This window comes from Mastomys coucha, unplaced genomic scaffold, assembly GCF_008632895.1.
Source record: "Mastomys coucha isolate ucsf_1 unplaced genomic scaffold, UCSF_Mcou_1 pScaffold18, whole genome shotgun sequence".
NCBI classification, from domain to species: Eukaryota; Metazoa; Chordata; class Mammalia; order Rodentia; family Muridae; genus Mastomys; species Mastomys coucha.
This window is the reverse complement of record NW_022196900.1, coordinates 97,301,469-97,316,637: the sequence shown is the minus strand read 5'-3', so window position 1 is coordinate 97,316,637 and position 15,169 is coordinate 97,301,469. Positions and strand designations below refer to the sequence as shown.

At 51.3% G+C, this 15,169-nt stretch overlaps 1 protein-coding gene across 2 annotated transcripts in view; it reads left to right on the top strand.

The window, feature by feature from the left end:
- Positions 1-14,941, top strand: part of Padi6 (peptidyl arginine deiminase 6) — a 16,437-nt gene extending 1,496 nt beyond the window's left edge. The window contains exons 3-17 of one of the 2 annotated variants that reach the window (XM_031376951.1): positions 206-278; positions 1,449-1,516; positions 2,526-2,628; positions 4,172-4,297; positions 4,811-4,813; positions 6,672-6,847; positions 7,055-7,158; positions 8,048-8,159; positions 9,552-9,659; positions 9,879-10,033; positions 10,770-10,926; positions 11,005-11,128; positions 12,457-12,527; positions 13,221-13,382; positions 14,147-14,941. In XM_031376951.1, the coding sequence (XP_031232811.1) occupies positions 206-278; positions 1,449-1,516; positions 2,526-2,628; positions 4,172-4,297; positions 4,811-4,813; positions 6,672-6,847; positions 7,055-7,158; positions 8,048-8,159; positions 9,552-9,659; positions 9,879-10,033; positions 10,770-10,926; positions 11,005-11,128; positions 12,457-12,527; positions 13,221-13,382; positions 14,147-14,380 (1,776 nt within the window). In that variant the 3' untranslated portion in view covers positions 14,381-14,941. Of the gene's footprint in view, positions 1-205; positions 279-1,448; positions 1,517-2,525; positions 2,638-4,171; positions 4,298-4,810; positions 4,814-6,671; positions 6,848-7,054; positions 7,159-8,047; positions 8,160-9,551; positions 9,660-9,878; positions 10,034-10,769; positions 10,927-11,004; positions 11,129-12,456; positions 12,528-13,220; positions 13,383-14,146 lie in introns of both variants that reach the window. The other variant, XM_031376950.1, reaches the window with a different exon arrangement.
- Positions 14,942-15,169: the final 228 nt, after the last annotated feature.

Here is a 15,169-nt window from a genome sequence, read left to right as displayed (position 1 = left end):
CTCAGAAATCCACCTGCCTCTGCCTCCCAAGTGCTGAGATTAAAGGTGTGCACCACCACTGCCCAGCAAGACACACTCTTAAATGTCCTAAGTGGTTCTGGCCCCTGGGTCAGCTCCTCATGGGTCACTGGAAGCTCAGGTGTTGGAACACAAAGCCAGGGTCACATGCTTACACCCAGTCTATGGCTCTGGGCTGTCTCCACAGGTGCTGGTCTCCTACTACTGTCCTGACGAGGATTTCCCCACGGCCACAGCTGTGCTGTTCCTCACTGGCATTGGTGAGTCCTCCCTCTAGGAGCTGAAAGCGCACCAGCATTCCTCTGAGAGCTGGGCAGGTGTTGTGAAGCAAAGGAGAGAGGCTCCTTGTGCATAAGATGCCTCCTATTGGCCCTGAGATATCCACGCACCCGTTCCCTGAAGTTCAGTCACTTAGAAACAACCAGCACGTGAGGTACCTGCTCTACTTCTTCATTCTCATTGCTGATGGGACTGGTCCAGTTACTATGTCATCTCACAGATCTCCATCCTTGGCAGCTTAGTGATCTAAAGAAGCCGGTCTGTCTGTCTGTCTCGTCTGTCTCTCTCATATATATATGTATGTATGTGTGTGTATATATATATATATGTATATATATGTATATATGTATGTATGTGTATATATACATGTATATATGTATGTATGTATGTATATATACATATATATAAAATGTTGCCGGAGGAGGACATCAGATGCCCTGGGACTAGAGTTACAGGTAGTTACAAGACACATGCTGATACATGCTGATGCATGCTGGGAACTCGGATCCTCCGGGAGAGCAGGAAGAGCTAACAGCTGAGCGCTCTCTCCAGCCCCATCACGAAGCTGCTTTGTAAGAACCAGGTGATCTTTGTGGATGGCTCCTTCCCTGACTTATTCATCAGAATCGGCCTGCCTTTAAAGACACTGCCTCTAACCAGAGTGTCCAACCTGTGGCCCAGCACAGCTATGGCTACAGCCCAATATAAAATCATACACTTAAAACATTTATTTTGGGGAGGGGGGTTGGGACTGGAGAGATGGCTCAATGGGTAAGAGCACTGGATGCTTTTCTAGAGGTCTTGAGTTCAATTCCCAGTAACCACATGGTGGCTCACAACCATCTGTAATGGGATCTGATGTCCTCTTCTGGTATGTCTGAAGACAGCTACAGTGTACTTAAATATAAGTACACTCTATGGGCTGGAATGAGTAGAGCACCTGACTTTAATTCCCAGCAACCACATGATGGCTCACAACCATCTGCACAGCTATAGTGTACTCATATACATAAAATAAATCTTAAAGAAAAAAAAAAGATACCGCATTAGGCGCTCTACAGTGTCAGGCCAGACTTGCCCAGTGAGGGTGGCCAGAGCTTCTGGGCCCTGTTAGCGGTCCAGGTGTCTGAGATCTTCGCCTTCCCTTTCAGAGGTCTCCCTGGAGGCAGACATCTATCGAGATGGACAACTGGACATGCCAAGTGATAAGCAGGCTAAGGTGAGGCTGCCTGGTCAGGGGGTGTGGCAGGACCCAGGAGAGCCATCCTTGAGCCCCAGCCAATGTTTATCTGACTTCTGGGGTGTCTAAGTCTCCCAACTATACCACAAATCAAGGTCAATGAAATAAACTTCTGATTTACTGGAAAAAAACAGCTAGGCTGTATGCACCTAGCAAGGGATGTGTGTGTGTGTGTGTGTGTGTGTGTGTGAGGGGGGTGCCTAGCAAGGTGTGGGTGTGAGCCTGACAAGGCATGTGTAGGGTGTGTGTGTATGTATATACACACACATATACATACATATATACATATGTATATATATGTGTGTGTGTATATATATATATATATATATATATATATATATATATATATATATGCCTACATGCTAGCAAGGGGTGGTGGTACAGGGAGGCATGTATGTCTGCTTATCTAGCAAAGTGGTGTGTGTGCGCGTGCACACGCCCATGTACACCTAGACCGGTATGGTATGGTATGTTTGTGTTCCTTTTAACACCACCGTCAGAAGTAGAAGCTGGAAGATTGGGGTTTGAAGACCATTCTCAGAGGGAATTCCAACTCCCCTTAGGCTATACAGTAGATCCTGTCTCAAAACAAAATGGAGCCAGATGTGGCAGCTGTCATCCTAGTACCTGGATGATGAGTTTAGTGCCATCCCAGGCTTTTACATAGCCGGACTGTCTCAAAACCAAAATAGCCAGGTGTCCAGAGGCACTGGCTTGGTTAGGTAGTTGGCTCTAGCCATCAGCTGCCATCTCTGGACCTCTGGTGGGACATGGCTCTTGCAGTGTGCCTCTGTCCCTGCATTCCAGAAATGAAGCAGCAGCTGTTACTTGTATCTAGCTTTTCATCCGTCCGCAGCCTTTCTGTTCCCACAGGTCATCTTTCTCAGTCTGTGTCCCCTGGGTCCCTAGGGCCTGTGATGGCAAAGCTGAATATGAGAAGCAGAGGGTTGTCTTGTCTTTCCTACCTCGATGTCCCTGTCATTTGCAGAAAAGATGGATGTGGGGTCCGAATGGCTGGGGAGCCATCCTGCTTGTGAATTGTAACCCTAGTGCCACAGGACAGCCTGATGAACAGTCCATCATTCAGGAGGGCCCCAGAGGTATGCAACCTTGGTGGTCCCCACTTCTCTCAAGCTCTGGCCACCCCTGCGTGGGACCCCTTGGCACCCACGCAGATCACAGCTGATTTCCTTGGGGATGACAGTATTTTTATTATAGGTTGGGGGAGTAGTGTATTGTTCCCTAGAAGTGCGTTTGCTTATGATGTACAAAAGGCCCTGGCTGGCATCGCTGGCATATCTAATGGTTTTATGCTTTGAAGCTGTGTAATGAGAGCATGTATGACTTTACACAAAGATAAGAGTGTATAGCTTAAAAGCACTGTTCATATGGAACCTGGAGAGATGGCTCAGCGGTTAAGAGCACTGACTGCTCTTCCAGAGGTCCTGAGTTCAATTCCCAGCAACCACATGGTGGCTCACAACCATCTGTAATGGGATCTGATGCCCTCTTCTAGTGTGTCTGTAAACTTCTACAGTGCACTCATAGATATAAAATATTTCTTTAAGGCCGGGCGATGGTGGCTCACGCCTTTAATCCCAGCACTTGGGAGGCAGAGGTAGGCAGATTTCTGAGTTCGAGGCCAGCCTGGTCTACAGAGTGAGTTCCAGGACAGCCAGGGCTACACAGAGAAACCTTGTCTCAAGAACTGTGCCCCCCAGCCCCCAACAAAATGAGCAAACACAATTCATTACATATATGTGTGTACATGAGCTTATGTGACCACACGTATATTGCAGTGAGAGTAGCAGAACTCCTGAGATTCAGTTGGTTGTAAGGTATGTGAAGTAGATGCTGGGAGACAAACCCAGAGCCTTTGCAAGAGCAGCAAGTGCTCTTAACCACTGAGCCAACTTTCTGCTCTTCCACATGTGTGTTCAAGATAGTGGTCTCGTGTCAGTGCCTTGAACTTCTGTATCTACCTCCTGAATTACAAAGGTGTATTTCACCATGCCCGGTTTATAGAGTGCTAGGGATTGTACCCCCAAGGGTTCTGTGCATGCTAGGCAAGCCCAGTACTGCCAAGCTACATCCTTGGCTCCCGTGCCAAGTCTTTTTTTTTTTTTAAAGATGTATTTATTATATGTAAGTACACTGTAGCTGTCTTCAGACACCCCAGGAGAGGGTGTCAGATCTCAATAAGGATGGTTGTGAGCCACCATGTGGTTGCTGGGAATTGAACTCAGGACCTTTTGGAAGAGCAGTGACTGCTCCTAACCATCTCTCCAGCCATCTCTCCAGCGCCCCCATGCTAAGTCTTGATGTCGGATGACAAGCCGTCATTTCCTGGCTGAGTCACCTGGCACCTGGGAGGTAGAGATGAGGCATTTGACCTCACAAGGAGGTAAGATCTCCAGATTTCATACATGGAGCGGGGAAACCTCGCTGTGATGAGCAGCAGGCTGGGAACCTTGGAGTGTCTCAGGAGCAGAGGACCTCCGATAAGCCTTAAAGACAGACGATAGCTCATACCTGTCATCCCAGCCTGGGCAACCAAGACGCAATACTATTTCCATCCCTATCCCTGTCCCATCCTGGTGGCTGGCCTGAGCCTGTGTCTGTCCTTTTGCTCAGAAATAGAGAACCTGTCTCAGATGACTCTCACTGTGGAGGGCCCCACCAACATCCTACAGAACTACCAGTTGATCCTACATACCTCCGAGGCAGAGGCAAAGAAGACAAGAGTCTACTGGTCTCAGAGTAAGTCCCAGCCCTACTCCACCTCCGCGTGCTGGCCAGGCTGTGGCCCTATACTACCTCCAACAGGGTGCCCAGAAGCAGCTATAGTCGCAGGCACGGGCTCTGTGGCCAGATCTGTGTTGCAAGGGCTCTGTGGCCCCCACCATGACCAGAGAGTAAGTTTATACACACTATGGGTTAGCCAGTCTATCTGAACAATGCCTAGCCTCAGGTTTCTCATAGCTGGGAGAGGAAAAATGCATTTAAGCTGATAGGATACCTCATAGAATATCCCCAAGTTAATGTCTTCTAGGAGCACCCGGGCAGTGGTGGCACATGCCTCTAATCCCAGTACTTGGGAGGCAGAGGCAGAGGGATTTCTGAGTTCGAGGTCAGCCTGGTCTTACAAGTTCCAGGACAGGCAGGAATACACAGAGAAACCCTGTCTCTGAAGAAGAAAAAACAAAAACAAACTTAAACTTGTGTGTGCATGTCTTGTCTACATGCTTGTCTAGGCTCTATGTGCCCCAGAAGAGGGTGTGATGGTTGTGAGCCTGCAATCTATGTAGATGCTAGAAGGGGTTAACCACTGAACCACCCTGTCTAGCCTGGAACCACCTTCTTAGCCAAGACCCCACTACAGTGAACTCTAAAGATTTATTTATTTTATGTATATGAGTTCATACTATAGCTGTACAGATGGTTGTGAGCCTTCATGTGGTTGTGAGGAATTGAACTCGGGACCTTTGCTCCCTCCTGCCCCGCTCACTCAGGCCCAAAGATTTATTATTATAAATAAGTACATTTGTAGCTGTCTTCAGACACACCAGAAGAGGGCATCAGATCCCATTACGGGTGGTTGTGAGCCACCTTGTGGCTGCTGGGACTTGAACTCAGCACCTTCAGAAGAGCAGTCGGTGCTCTTAACCGCTGAGCCATCCCTACAGTGAACTTTTCAGAACCTGGTGACTCAGAAGGCTGAGTGACAGTGGTCATGGCACATCCTAGGTGGCACCCCATCCTCTGATCAATCCCCAAGGAGGCAAGTGGCACATGCTGTCCAGGTTAATTGAAGGCCCCAGGAAAATGAGTGTAGTGGACCGGGAGCTGCTGGCTTTGACTTCCCATAACTGGCTTGGTAACCAACCACTCTAGGACTGGGGTGAGAAGGCCCCAGGTGGTCACAGTGACACTGGGGAGCTTGGGTTGCTTAACTGTCAGGTAATCTGGTAATTTCCAATGAGAATGACCAGCGTGGTGTCTAGCTACTAAAGACTACGTGAGGCCAGGCGGTGGTGGCACACGCCTTTAATCCTAGTACTTGGGAGGCAGAGGCAGGTGGATTTCTGAGTTTGAGTTCAGCCTGGTCTACAGAGTGAGTTCCAGGACAGCCAGGGCTATACAGAGAAACCCTGTCTTGAAAAACTGAAAAAAGAAAAAAAGACTATGTGATATGTGGCCAGTAACCTTTAGTCTTCTGTGGTTTCTCATTTGGAATGAAATAGACTTCATTCATGATGGGTGGGGGCAGGGCACCACAACTCTAGGTTCCTCCAGAAAGGTCTTTGGAGGGGTCATCCGCCCACCCCTGTGTTGGTGGCTGGAATGCTGGTGAGGCTGCCAAAGCCTATTTCTGCAAGCCCAGTGTGTCACCTTTAGGGGCTCTGTTACAATTCTCCCCCAAGGTTTTTGTTTTTCTTTGAGACAGGGTTTCTCTGTGTAGCCCTGGCTGCCCTGGAACTCACTCTGTAGACCAGGCTGGCCTTGAACTCAGAAATCTGCCTGCCTCTGCCTCCCAAGTGCTGGGATTAAAAAGTGTGTGCCACCACTGCCCAGCCCATGATTGGTTTTATAAACCCGAGTATCATTCAAACACAACACTTGAGTGTGAGTTCTGAGTCCTGACTCCCAACGTGCCCATCATAAGCCTTCAAAATCATGTTGGTGCTAAGGCTGGGGAGGTAACTCGGAAAAGCACTTGACATGTAACATGAATTACCAAGAGTTCAGATCTCAGCACGCACTGAAGTCTAAGTGGGGGTGGAATGCATCTAGAACCCCAGAGCTGGGGAGGTAGCTGACAGTGAAGCCTGCTGATCGGCCCACTCTAGCCAAACAGGTAAGTTCCTGGTCCAGTGAAAGATCTTGTCCCAAATAAGGTGGTGGCTTCAAGATGCCACCTTCTAGCCTCCCCTTGCATGTGGGCACACATGCAAGCATGTTTAGTATGCTGGTGTATTGAGTTGGCTCTTAATAGCTGACAGTCCCCAAGTACTCCACTCCGATATCCGCTCCCATGTCAAGATGGATCACAAGCCAGCTGTGGCTTGCCTGTTGGAACGCATTATCAACCATGAAGCTTCGCAGCTGCTCACCCCCTTTATATCTATCCTAGATGGTGCCTCTGCCTATGAACTGGTAGTGGGACCTAACAAGCCTGTCCATATCCTGCCTACCTTTGAGAACCGTGGGAAAGAGATTTTCTACATAGAAGCTACAGAATTCCCATCTTCCAGCTTCTCAGGCCTGATCTCCTTCTCTGTTTCCCTAATAGAAAAGGCTCATGATAAGGTATGCCGCCTGGTCAGCCAGAGCCCCTGGGCTTGGTGGCGTGAGAGTGACAGTGCTTAGGCAGGACACTGAGGAGTGTATGGTTCTCCGTTCAGCTGGGGGTGTTACAGAACAGGCTCCAGGGGTGGGCTCAGATAAACAGCGGGGTGCAAAGGGAAAGGTGTTGACCAAGCCAGGTCGTGACGGAAATCCCATCCTCCATTGCAGTGGATCCCAGAGATCCCACTCTATAAGGATACAGTGATGTTCCGGGTAGCACCTTATATCTTCATGCCCAGCACCCAGATGCCTCTAGAGGTTTACATGTGCAGGTAAGAGTCCCCGAGGCCACCAGGGAAGTGTGTGTCACTAGCATCTCCCCCTCCCTCCTTCCTCCTCCCTCCACCCCAAGCCAGCAGGGAGACTCAAAGTCTTCGGAGAGTTGCATAGGATGTCAGCATCAATGTTGGGTGGGCCTGGACTAAAATCCCAACTAGAACACTTCCCGGTCATGACTGACCAGTGCAGTCAACTCTTGAGGGTCCAGGCTGTATAACTGGATGTCTTGACATCCACCTCTCAGGTATCGCTGTGTGCCCAAGGAATGGACATCCACTGTGGATCCCTGAGTGTTGGTGCTCTGTATGAAAATATAAAATCCTGGGCTGGAGACATGGCACTGTCTGCTCTTCCAAAGGTCCTGAGTTCAATTCCCAGCAACCGCATGGTGGCTCACAAGCACCCATAATGAGATCTGACGCCCTCTTCTGGTGTGTTCGAAGACAGCTACAGTGTGCTTATTTATAATAATTTTTTTTAAAAAAAAAACAACCCATATTTCCAGATGTGCCCATGTCCCCATTCCCCTACAGACTGGGTGACCTCATTGGCCATCTTGAGCTGCTTGGTTTCTGGTAGTCCCTTAGAAGCAAATGGTCATTCAAGTGTTTGAGCAGAGGAGCCCGTACTAGTGCAGAAAAAGGGCATGCACAAAGATGATCAAAAGGTGTGAACAGGGTTGGCCCATCACCAGCTACCAGCGTGGTCTCGCGTGGTCTAGGCAGGAAAAAGTCTAAGCCAGTGACCTCTGCAGAAGTGGACAGTTGTTGCTCCATCACCTGGCGAGCAGAAAATGGCCCCTTCCCTCGCCTTCCCCCTGGTTCAGGGAGTGGGACTGATTTAAGGACCTTGAAATCACAGTGGGCTTCTCGGTGATGGCAGGGAGCTACAGCTGCAAGGCTTTGTGGACACAGTGACCAAGCTGAGCGAGAAGAGCAACGTGCAGGTGGCTTTTGTCTATGAGGACCCCAACCGCCAGGGCAAATGGCTCCAGGTAACTGATAACTTACCTGGGATGATCTAGCCTTGGGGGGGGGGGGGGCAGGGAGGCTTGTCACATGTCACAAAATGACCTTGACACTGAGCCAGCATGCCACCTTGGCATGCTTGCTTGTTGAGGGTAATCTAGAGTCCGGGCCCTTTCCAGATGTTTCGAGATTACGGCTGAGAGCTCCGCTGCAGATGCTGGAGCTGGGGTATGTGGGATGTTGGGATCGGAGCTGGCATGGCTTGGCTTTTGGTTCTGCGGGGTCGTTCTGCTCCAAGAGCATTGGAGTGCTCGCTAAAGGCTGGTGTGTCACCAGGAGCTAGAGATAAGGCCAGATTGCCTTCACCCCACCTAGGCCTGAGCTTGAGTGTTGAAAGGGAGACAGACAGAGAACAGCCTTTATCGGGTCACTTGGGTAGCGGAGGAGGCATTCCCATGGGTCATAAGCCAGGCACTGTTGGGGCTGGCCTGGGGACCACCAGTGCTTCAAGTGATAGAGCTTGAAGGTTGACATGGAGGTTACAATGTGGGGTGTGCATGGAGGAACAAGGAGTTAATCAGAGGCAGGTAGGAGTCTCACTGTGGCTTAGGAAGACCCTTGCAGCAAAGTACACGAAGCAAGGTGGGAGTAACACTTTAAAGGTACAAAACCAGAGTTGAGCCGGGCAGTGGTGGAGCGCGCCTTTCATCCCAGCACTTGGGAGGCAGAGACAGGCGGATTTCTGAGTTCGAGGCCAGCCCGGTCTACAGAGTGAGTTCCAGGACAGCCAAGGCTACACAGAGAAACCCTGTACGAGTTGAAAGGTCAAGAGCCAGGGATGTAGCTTGGAGTGCTTGCTGAGTAGAGAGTCCCAAGTTCAGTCTCCAGCCCCCAGCCCCCAGCACTGTGTAGACTGTGGTTTGGAGGTGGTACGAACTTGTAATCCCAGCACTTGGAGTCAAGGGGGGGGAGTATGAGGAATCAAGAATCCAAAGCCAGCCTCAGCTGGACAGCAAGTCTAAAGGCTACATGAGACTTGCTCTCAAAGGACCTCCCCATCTCTACCCCCCCACCCACCCAAAGAGCAGTCCCTTGGCTGAGATGCAAGGAGTTCTGGTTGTGGGAGATCCTGCTAGAAGACGTCTTAGGGCAGGTCAGAGGTCATAGTGACTGCCTGCCTGTAGAAACTAGAAACCAATTGACTTGATTTGTAAGTAGGACTGGCAGGCCCGTCAATGGCTCGGGAGACCGTGGATTCTCAGTCTTAAGCCGGAAGGTCAGGTTGAGCAAAGGTTTGGAGGGCTGAGCAGGAGCTGGCCTAAAAGCTTCTCTCTATTGTCTTTGGCTGCTCCCAGAGAGCCTGCAGTGGATGGAGAGAATTTAACCTCCGTCTTTCTGTCTTCCCGCCCCCCCCCCAGGACGAGATGGCTTTCTGCTATACTCAGGCTCCTCACAAGACCGTGTCCTTGATCCTTGACACCCCGAGGGTTTCCAAGCTGGAAGATTTCCCCATGAAATACTCATTGGTGTGGAGCTGGGATAGCTTCTGAATATAGTCAACTTCTCAGGCCTGGTGTTGAGCCAGGGTTGCCGGGATGTCGAAGGAGGGGAGGGTGCATTGTGTGGAGGTCCCAGGTGGTCTCCGAGGGGAAGGGGAGATGTGCATGTCCGGGCCAGTCAGTGATGTGATGGATCCGACAACGAGTCCCTCCCAGATAACCTTTTCCCGCCGGGTCTCCTCCTAGAGCCCTGGTGTTGGCTACCTGATCCAACAAACTGAGGACCACCGGGTGGCGAGCCTGGATTCCATCGGGAATATGCTTGTGTCCCCGCCTGTCAAGGCTCAGGGCAAAGACTACCCTCTAGGAAGGGTCCTCATTGGTGGCAGCTTTTACCCGAGGTGAGCAGAGGAAGCAGAGGGCAGGTGACCTAGGTGCCTTAAAGGGAAGGGACCATCACCCTGGTTCCAGTAACTCTGATTCTCCCTCAGCAGATCTGTGCATCCCCTTGAGCCTAAAGGTGGGGCAAGGGGTGTGGCCCAGCACTGTGAATACAGCGTTCTGCCTGCAGGCCAGAAGGGGGCGCCAAATCTCGCTACAGATGGTTGTGAGCCACCATCATGTTGCTCCGGGCCTCTGGAAGAGTGCTCTTAACCTCTGGGCCATCTCTCCAGCCCTGATTTTCTAGTTTAAATCCAACAGAGCTGTTGGCCCGGGAAGACCGGACTCTCATAAACATAGGGGTTAGGTGGGAACGGTGTAACTCCCAAACCAGATATCCCATGTCCCTGGGCTCAGTCATTAGGGTCACGTGATTGAGCTTGAGCTAGGTCACAGTAAGGGCCACCCCCACTTTTTAAAGCTTTATTGCTGTGGATGAGAACCATAGTACACGCTGAGCCCAACTCTCAGGAGTCTGTCCTCTACCATGAGGTCCTAGGGATTCACTATGAGCTTCCAGGCTTGGCGACATCCGTTTACCTTCCGAGCCAGTTCACTGGCCCAGAATAAGGAGTCTTTCTAAAGCCACCCTATTCGTTGGCAAGAGCGGTCCAATGAAGTCCACCAAAGGTAGCTCGATTGTCAGTGCTCAAGCCACAGCATCTCAGAGGCGTCTCTCTCCATCTTCCCTTCCAGCTCCGAGGGCCGGGACATGAGCAAGGGCCTGCGAGAATTCGTGGATGCCCAGCAGGTGCAGGCCCCTGTGGAACTCTTCTCGGATTGGCTGATGACCGGTCACATAGATCAGTTCATGTGCTTTGTCCCTACCAGTGATAAAAGTGATGACAAGAAGGTTGGTGTTAGAGGGTTCATCTGCTGGAGACCCTAGGGGCCCCCACAGCGGGTGAGTGAGTGTGGCCTCTTTTCCCAGGGCTTCCGCCTGCTGCTGGCCAGTCCCAATGCCTGCTTTGAGCTGTTCGAACAGAAGCAGAAGGAGGGCTACGGAGACGTGACCCTGTTCGAAGACATCGGGGCGGAACAGCTCCTTTCTAATGGTAAGGTGACTCGCCTAGTACCTTCCTTTTCCCCTCTCAGGACAGGGTCTCGCTGCGGAACCACGGCTGTCCTGGAACTCGCTCTGTAGACCAGACTGACTTTGAACTCATCACCTGCCTCTGCTTCCCGAGTGCTGGGATCAAAGGTGTATGCCACCACTGCCTGGCCACCTAGCACCTTCTAGAGCAGTGGTTCTCAACTTTCCTAATGCTGAGACACCCCCCAGCCCCCTTTTTTTTTTTCCGAGACAGGGTTTCTCTATATAGCCCTGCCTGTCCTGGAACTCACTCTGTAGACCAGGCTGGCCTCGAACTCAGAAATCCGCCTGCCTCTGCCTCCCAAGTGCTGGGATTAAAGGCGTGTGCCACCACTGCCCGGTCTGCTGCAACCCTTTAATACAGCTCCTCATGTCCTGGTGACCCGGACTATAAAATCAGTTATGATCGCTATGTCATTCATAACTGAAACCTTACTACTGTTAAGGATTTTAATGGAAATGTTTTCCAGTGTACTTTGGTTGAGACCCAGAGGGTTGAGCCCCACTGTCGAGTCTGCATTTATCATCCCTGGTAGAGTGGGTACAAGAATCCTAAAGAGCTGATGCGATGGTCATTGTTAGGATACCTTTCACCAGGAGGGGACACCCTAGTGTCCAGGCAGAGCCGAAGCCATGGGCCATAGTAAAGTGTCTCCATTAGCCCCAGCCGGTGGTGTTATGTGACCTCCATGGGGGGCCACTGGGCTTAGAGTGTAGTACTAGCACTTCTGGGTCTCCCTTAAAGAAATATTCCCTTAAACATAAAGGGACTGGCAGAGGAGGTGTGCCCCCCCCGGGCCACCTGACAGAAATGTGACGGGGACTCAGAGGGACAAAGACCTGCTCCAGAGAAGAGAGGTAGGGCATCCGGGAGGTTCCTCCAGACCTGGGTTAGAGACTTGAGCTATCTCTATCCCTCTCAACTCCCGAGCGACAGTCTGTGGTAGGGCCTAGGGTTGCCTTTTCTTGTCCTAGCGGCAGAAGGCAAAGGCTGCGCATGTCGCCTCTGAAAGTTGGCACGCGAGGAGCCAAGTGTGAGCTGTTGCCCATATATAGAAGGGTCCTAGTACACACATAGGTGGGTAGTGCCATACCGCTGTGCAGAGAGTTGAGGTGTCCAGCTGAGCGGGGGCTGGTGTCACCATCCTCATGCACTCTGAGCTTGAGCCCGGGTCAGTGGCAGTAAGCCCTGTCTGGCCTTCCTGGTGTGGAGTACTGTACCAGATGTAAGACACTAGACCCAGTTGCTGGGTCACGCTGGTCATTGATCTGTCCTGCCTCTTTCCACAGGGAGGGAGGGCAGAACCATTTCCCAAATTCTGTCCGACAAGAGTTTGCGAGAGCAGAACACCTACGTTGAGGTAACGGCCTGGGATGCGGGGCTGTCCCCATGATGGCACTGGCACTGCGGGACTTGCAGGGAGGATTTTGATCCTTCTGGGGGGGTGGGAACAGCCACCAGTCCCAGATACATGGACTTCAGGGGTGCAGTGGGTCCTTACGACGCTTAGACTATACCACCGTGCGTGCCCTGGCCTCTGCAGGGCCACCTGCCCTGGCAGGGTGGGTACCTGCTGGGGGTAGGGCCCAGGTGAGCTTTGGGTCCAGAGGATTGATCTTATTTCAAACTGACCTTGGATGCCGAAGGTGTATGCGCTCATCAGGGAAATGCCTGCTGGTGTGTTGAGCCTGTGGGATTGGCTGCTTTAGATCCATCTCTAAAGGAAGAACCTGAGGTCTGAAGATTGCTGCCTGCCTCCCAGCCTGCTCATCTGAGGGATGAAGGCGCCTTGTGACACTCGCTGGTGGCTGTCCGGCAAAGACTAGTCAGGGATGCTGGCTTCTTGCACGCCAGCCTTTTCTCTGAATTCACTTCACCTTAGGCCTGCTATAAGGGAAGGCTACCATGGCCCTGCAGGACTCCTGGCTCACGAGATTTGAGCCAAACAGAAGGCTCTCTGGGACTTTTTCTGGGGTTTGTGTAGACGTGAGCGGCTGTTCCTTCGTGATCTGTTCACTGTCCCGCTGTCCCTCCCCACTTCCCTGTTCTATAGAAGTGTATCAGCCTGAACCGCACCCTCCTGAAGAAGGAACTGGGATTGGTGGACCAGGACATCATTCTGATCCCGCAGCTCTTCTACCTGGAGCCGCTGACAAATGTCCCCTTCAACCAGCAGACCACTAAACTCTTCGCAAGGCCTTACTTCCCCGACATGGTGAGGGCTGCTGGGCATGCCTGCTTTGGAAACATCTGCTTAGCCCACACTGCTGGGTGCCTTGATAGCCATAGATAGTTCAGGATTGTATCAGATGGGTGAGGTCTGAAATGGGGGCCAGATGTAGTCCCCGCCTTCATGTGCTTAGTACCAAAGCTGCTGTGAAGGGGTTAAAAATCATCACTGAACAAAGCTGATCATGAGGGAATGCATTTTTTATTTTGTTTTGTTTAAATTCATTTATTATATGTAAGTACACTGTAGCTGTCTTCGGACACACCAGGAGAGGGCATCAGATCCCATTACAGATGGTTGTGAGCCACCATGTGGTTGCTAGGATTTGAACTCTGGACCTCTAGAAAAGCAGTCAGTGCTCTTAACCGCTGAGCCATCTCTCCAGCCCCAGGCAGGCATTCTTAACTGCTGACTGGGATATAGGGCACATAGACAAGGCCAGAGCAACCAATCTAGAGATGAAGATGTGGTAAGGTTAGCTGCTGGTCAGATTTGCTGAGAAACATTGCTTAGCTTTCCTGTGTGTGCCAAATAGACAGATTTCACGGAGACTGATTTTGATGAGTAGTGCCTACATAGACAGAGACTTTAGCAGTCTGGCCAACCCTAGGGAGTGATGCGTGGGTTTTCCCTAAATCTAATTCTATGTCCCCAACCCTACCCACCCACCAGGAAGGGTGGGATAGCTTTTCAGGACTGATGCCTGCTTGGCCCTAGCTCTAACAGCTGCTTGACCTTAACTTTAACAGCTGCAGATAATCGTGTTGGGCAAGAACCTTGGAATCCCCAAGCCCTTTGGGCCCCAAATCAAGGGCATCTGCTGCCTAGAAGAGAGAGTGTGTGAATTACTGGAGCCCCTGGGTCTCAAGTGCACCTTCATTGATGATTTTGACTGCTACCTGGCCAACATGGGGGATGTCTGTGCCAGTGTCATCATAAACCGGGTGCCATTTGCATTCAAGTGGTGGAAGATGATCCCATAAGCCCTGGGCCTGGCACGGCCAGCCTGCCTTTACCATAGATCAGTAGTGGGTGTGAGTGTTGTTGTTGCACTGGGTTGAAGGGACAGAGGAGCTCTACCAGTTTGACACCTCCGGAGGGGAAAGGGGAAAAGAAAGTATGTGTAAAACAAGCTTACCGTAGAGCCAATAAAGCACCGTGTTCTGAATGCATCTTCTGGGAAGCTGCCTTACTTTGCAGAAGGGGCTGCTGAGGAAAACCGCGATGGCTGGGGCCCTGAGCCGCCGTTCCTTCTGAATTTATAACAGGAAGTATAGCTGAACTTAAAATGCTTTGGGTTTGAAGTGGCTAAGCTACAGGCTGGAGGAAAGGAGGGGACCACCCCAATGCCTCTGCAGACGGGGTCTAAGCAGAGATGGCAACCTGCTGGCAGGCAGCTGGCCGCAGCAGCTGGAAGCACTCTGTTCTCCTTGATCTGTCGTGTGACGCTGGGGATAAAGATAACTGAGTAAGCTTATGCTGGCTCTCAAAGCCTGCAGTCTCGTCTCACTGCCTGTGTCAAGGACCAGTGCTGGTAACAGCGGAGGGGTTCTAGGGTCCCGGACATCTGTAAGCTCCTACTGGCCTAGGCAAACCTGAGAGGAGTGGCTCTCATCCTTTGAGTCAGGGGTAGAGTAGGGTCTGGAGCCAGCAATGACACCCACTACACCCCAAGGACTGTAGGTAGCAGAGGGGGTATGGGGCCTTACCCCAAGTTTTCGTGCAGAAGTTTCCTGCCCCATATTCTACAACCGTGACTCAACAGCAGTGGG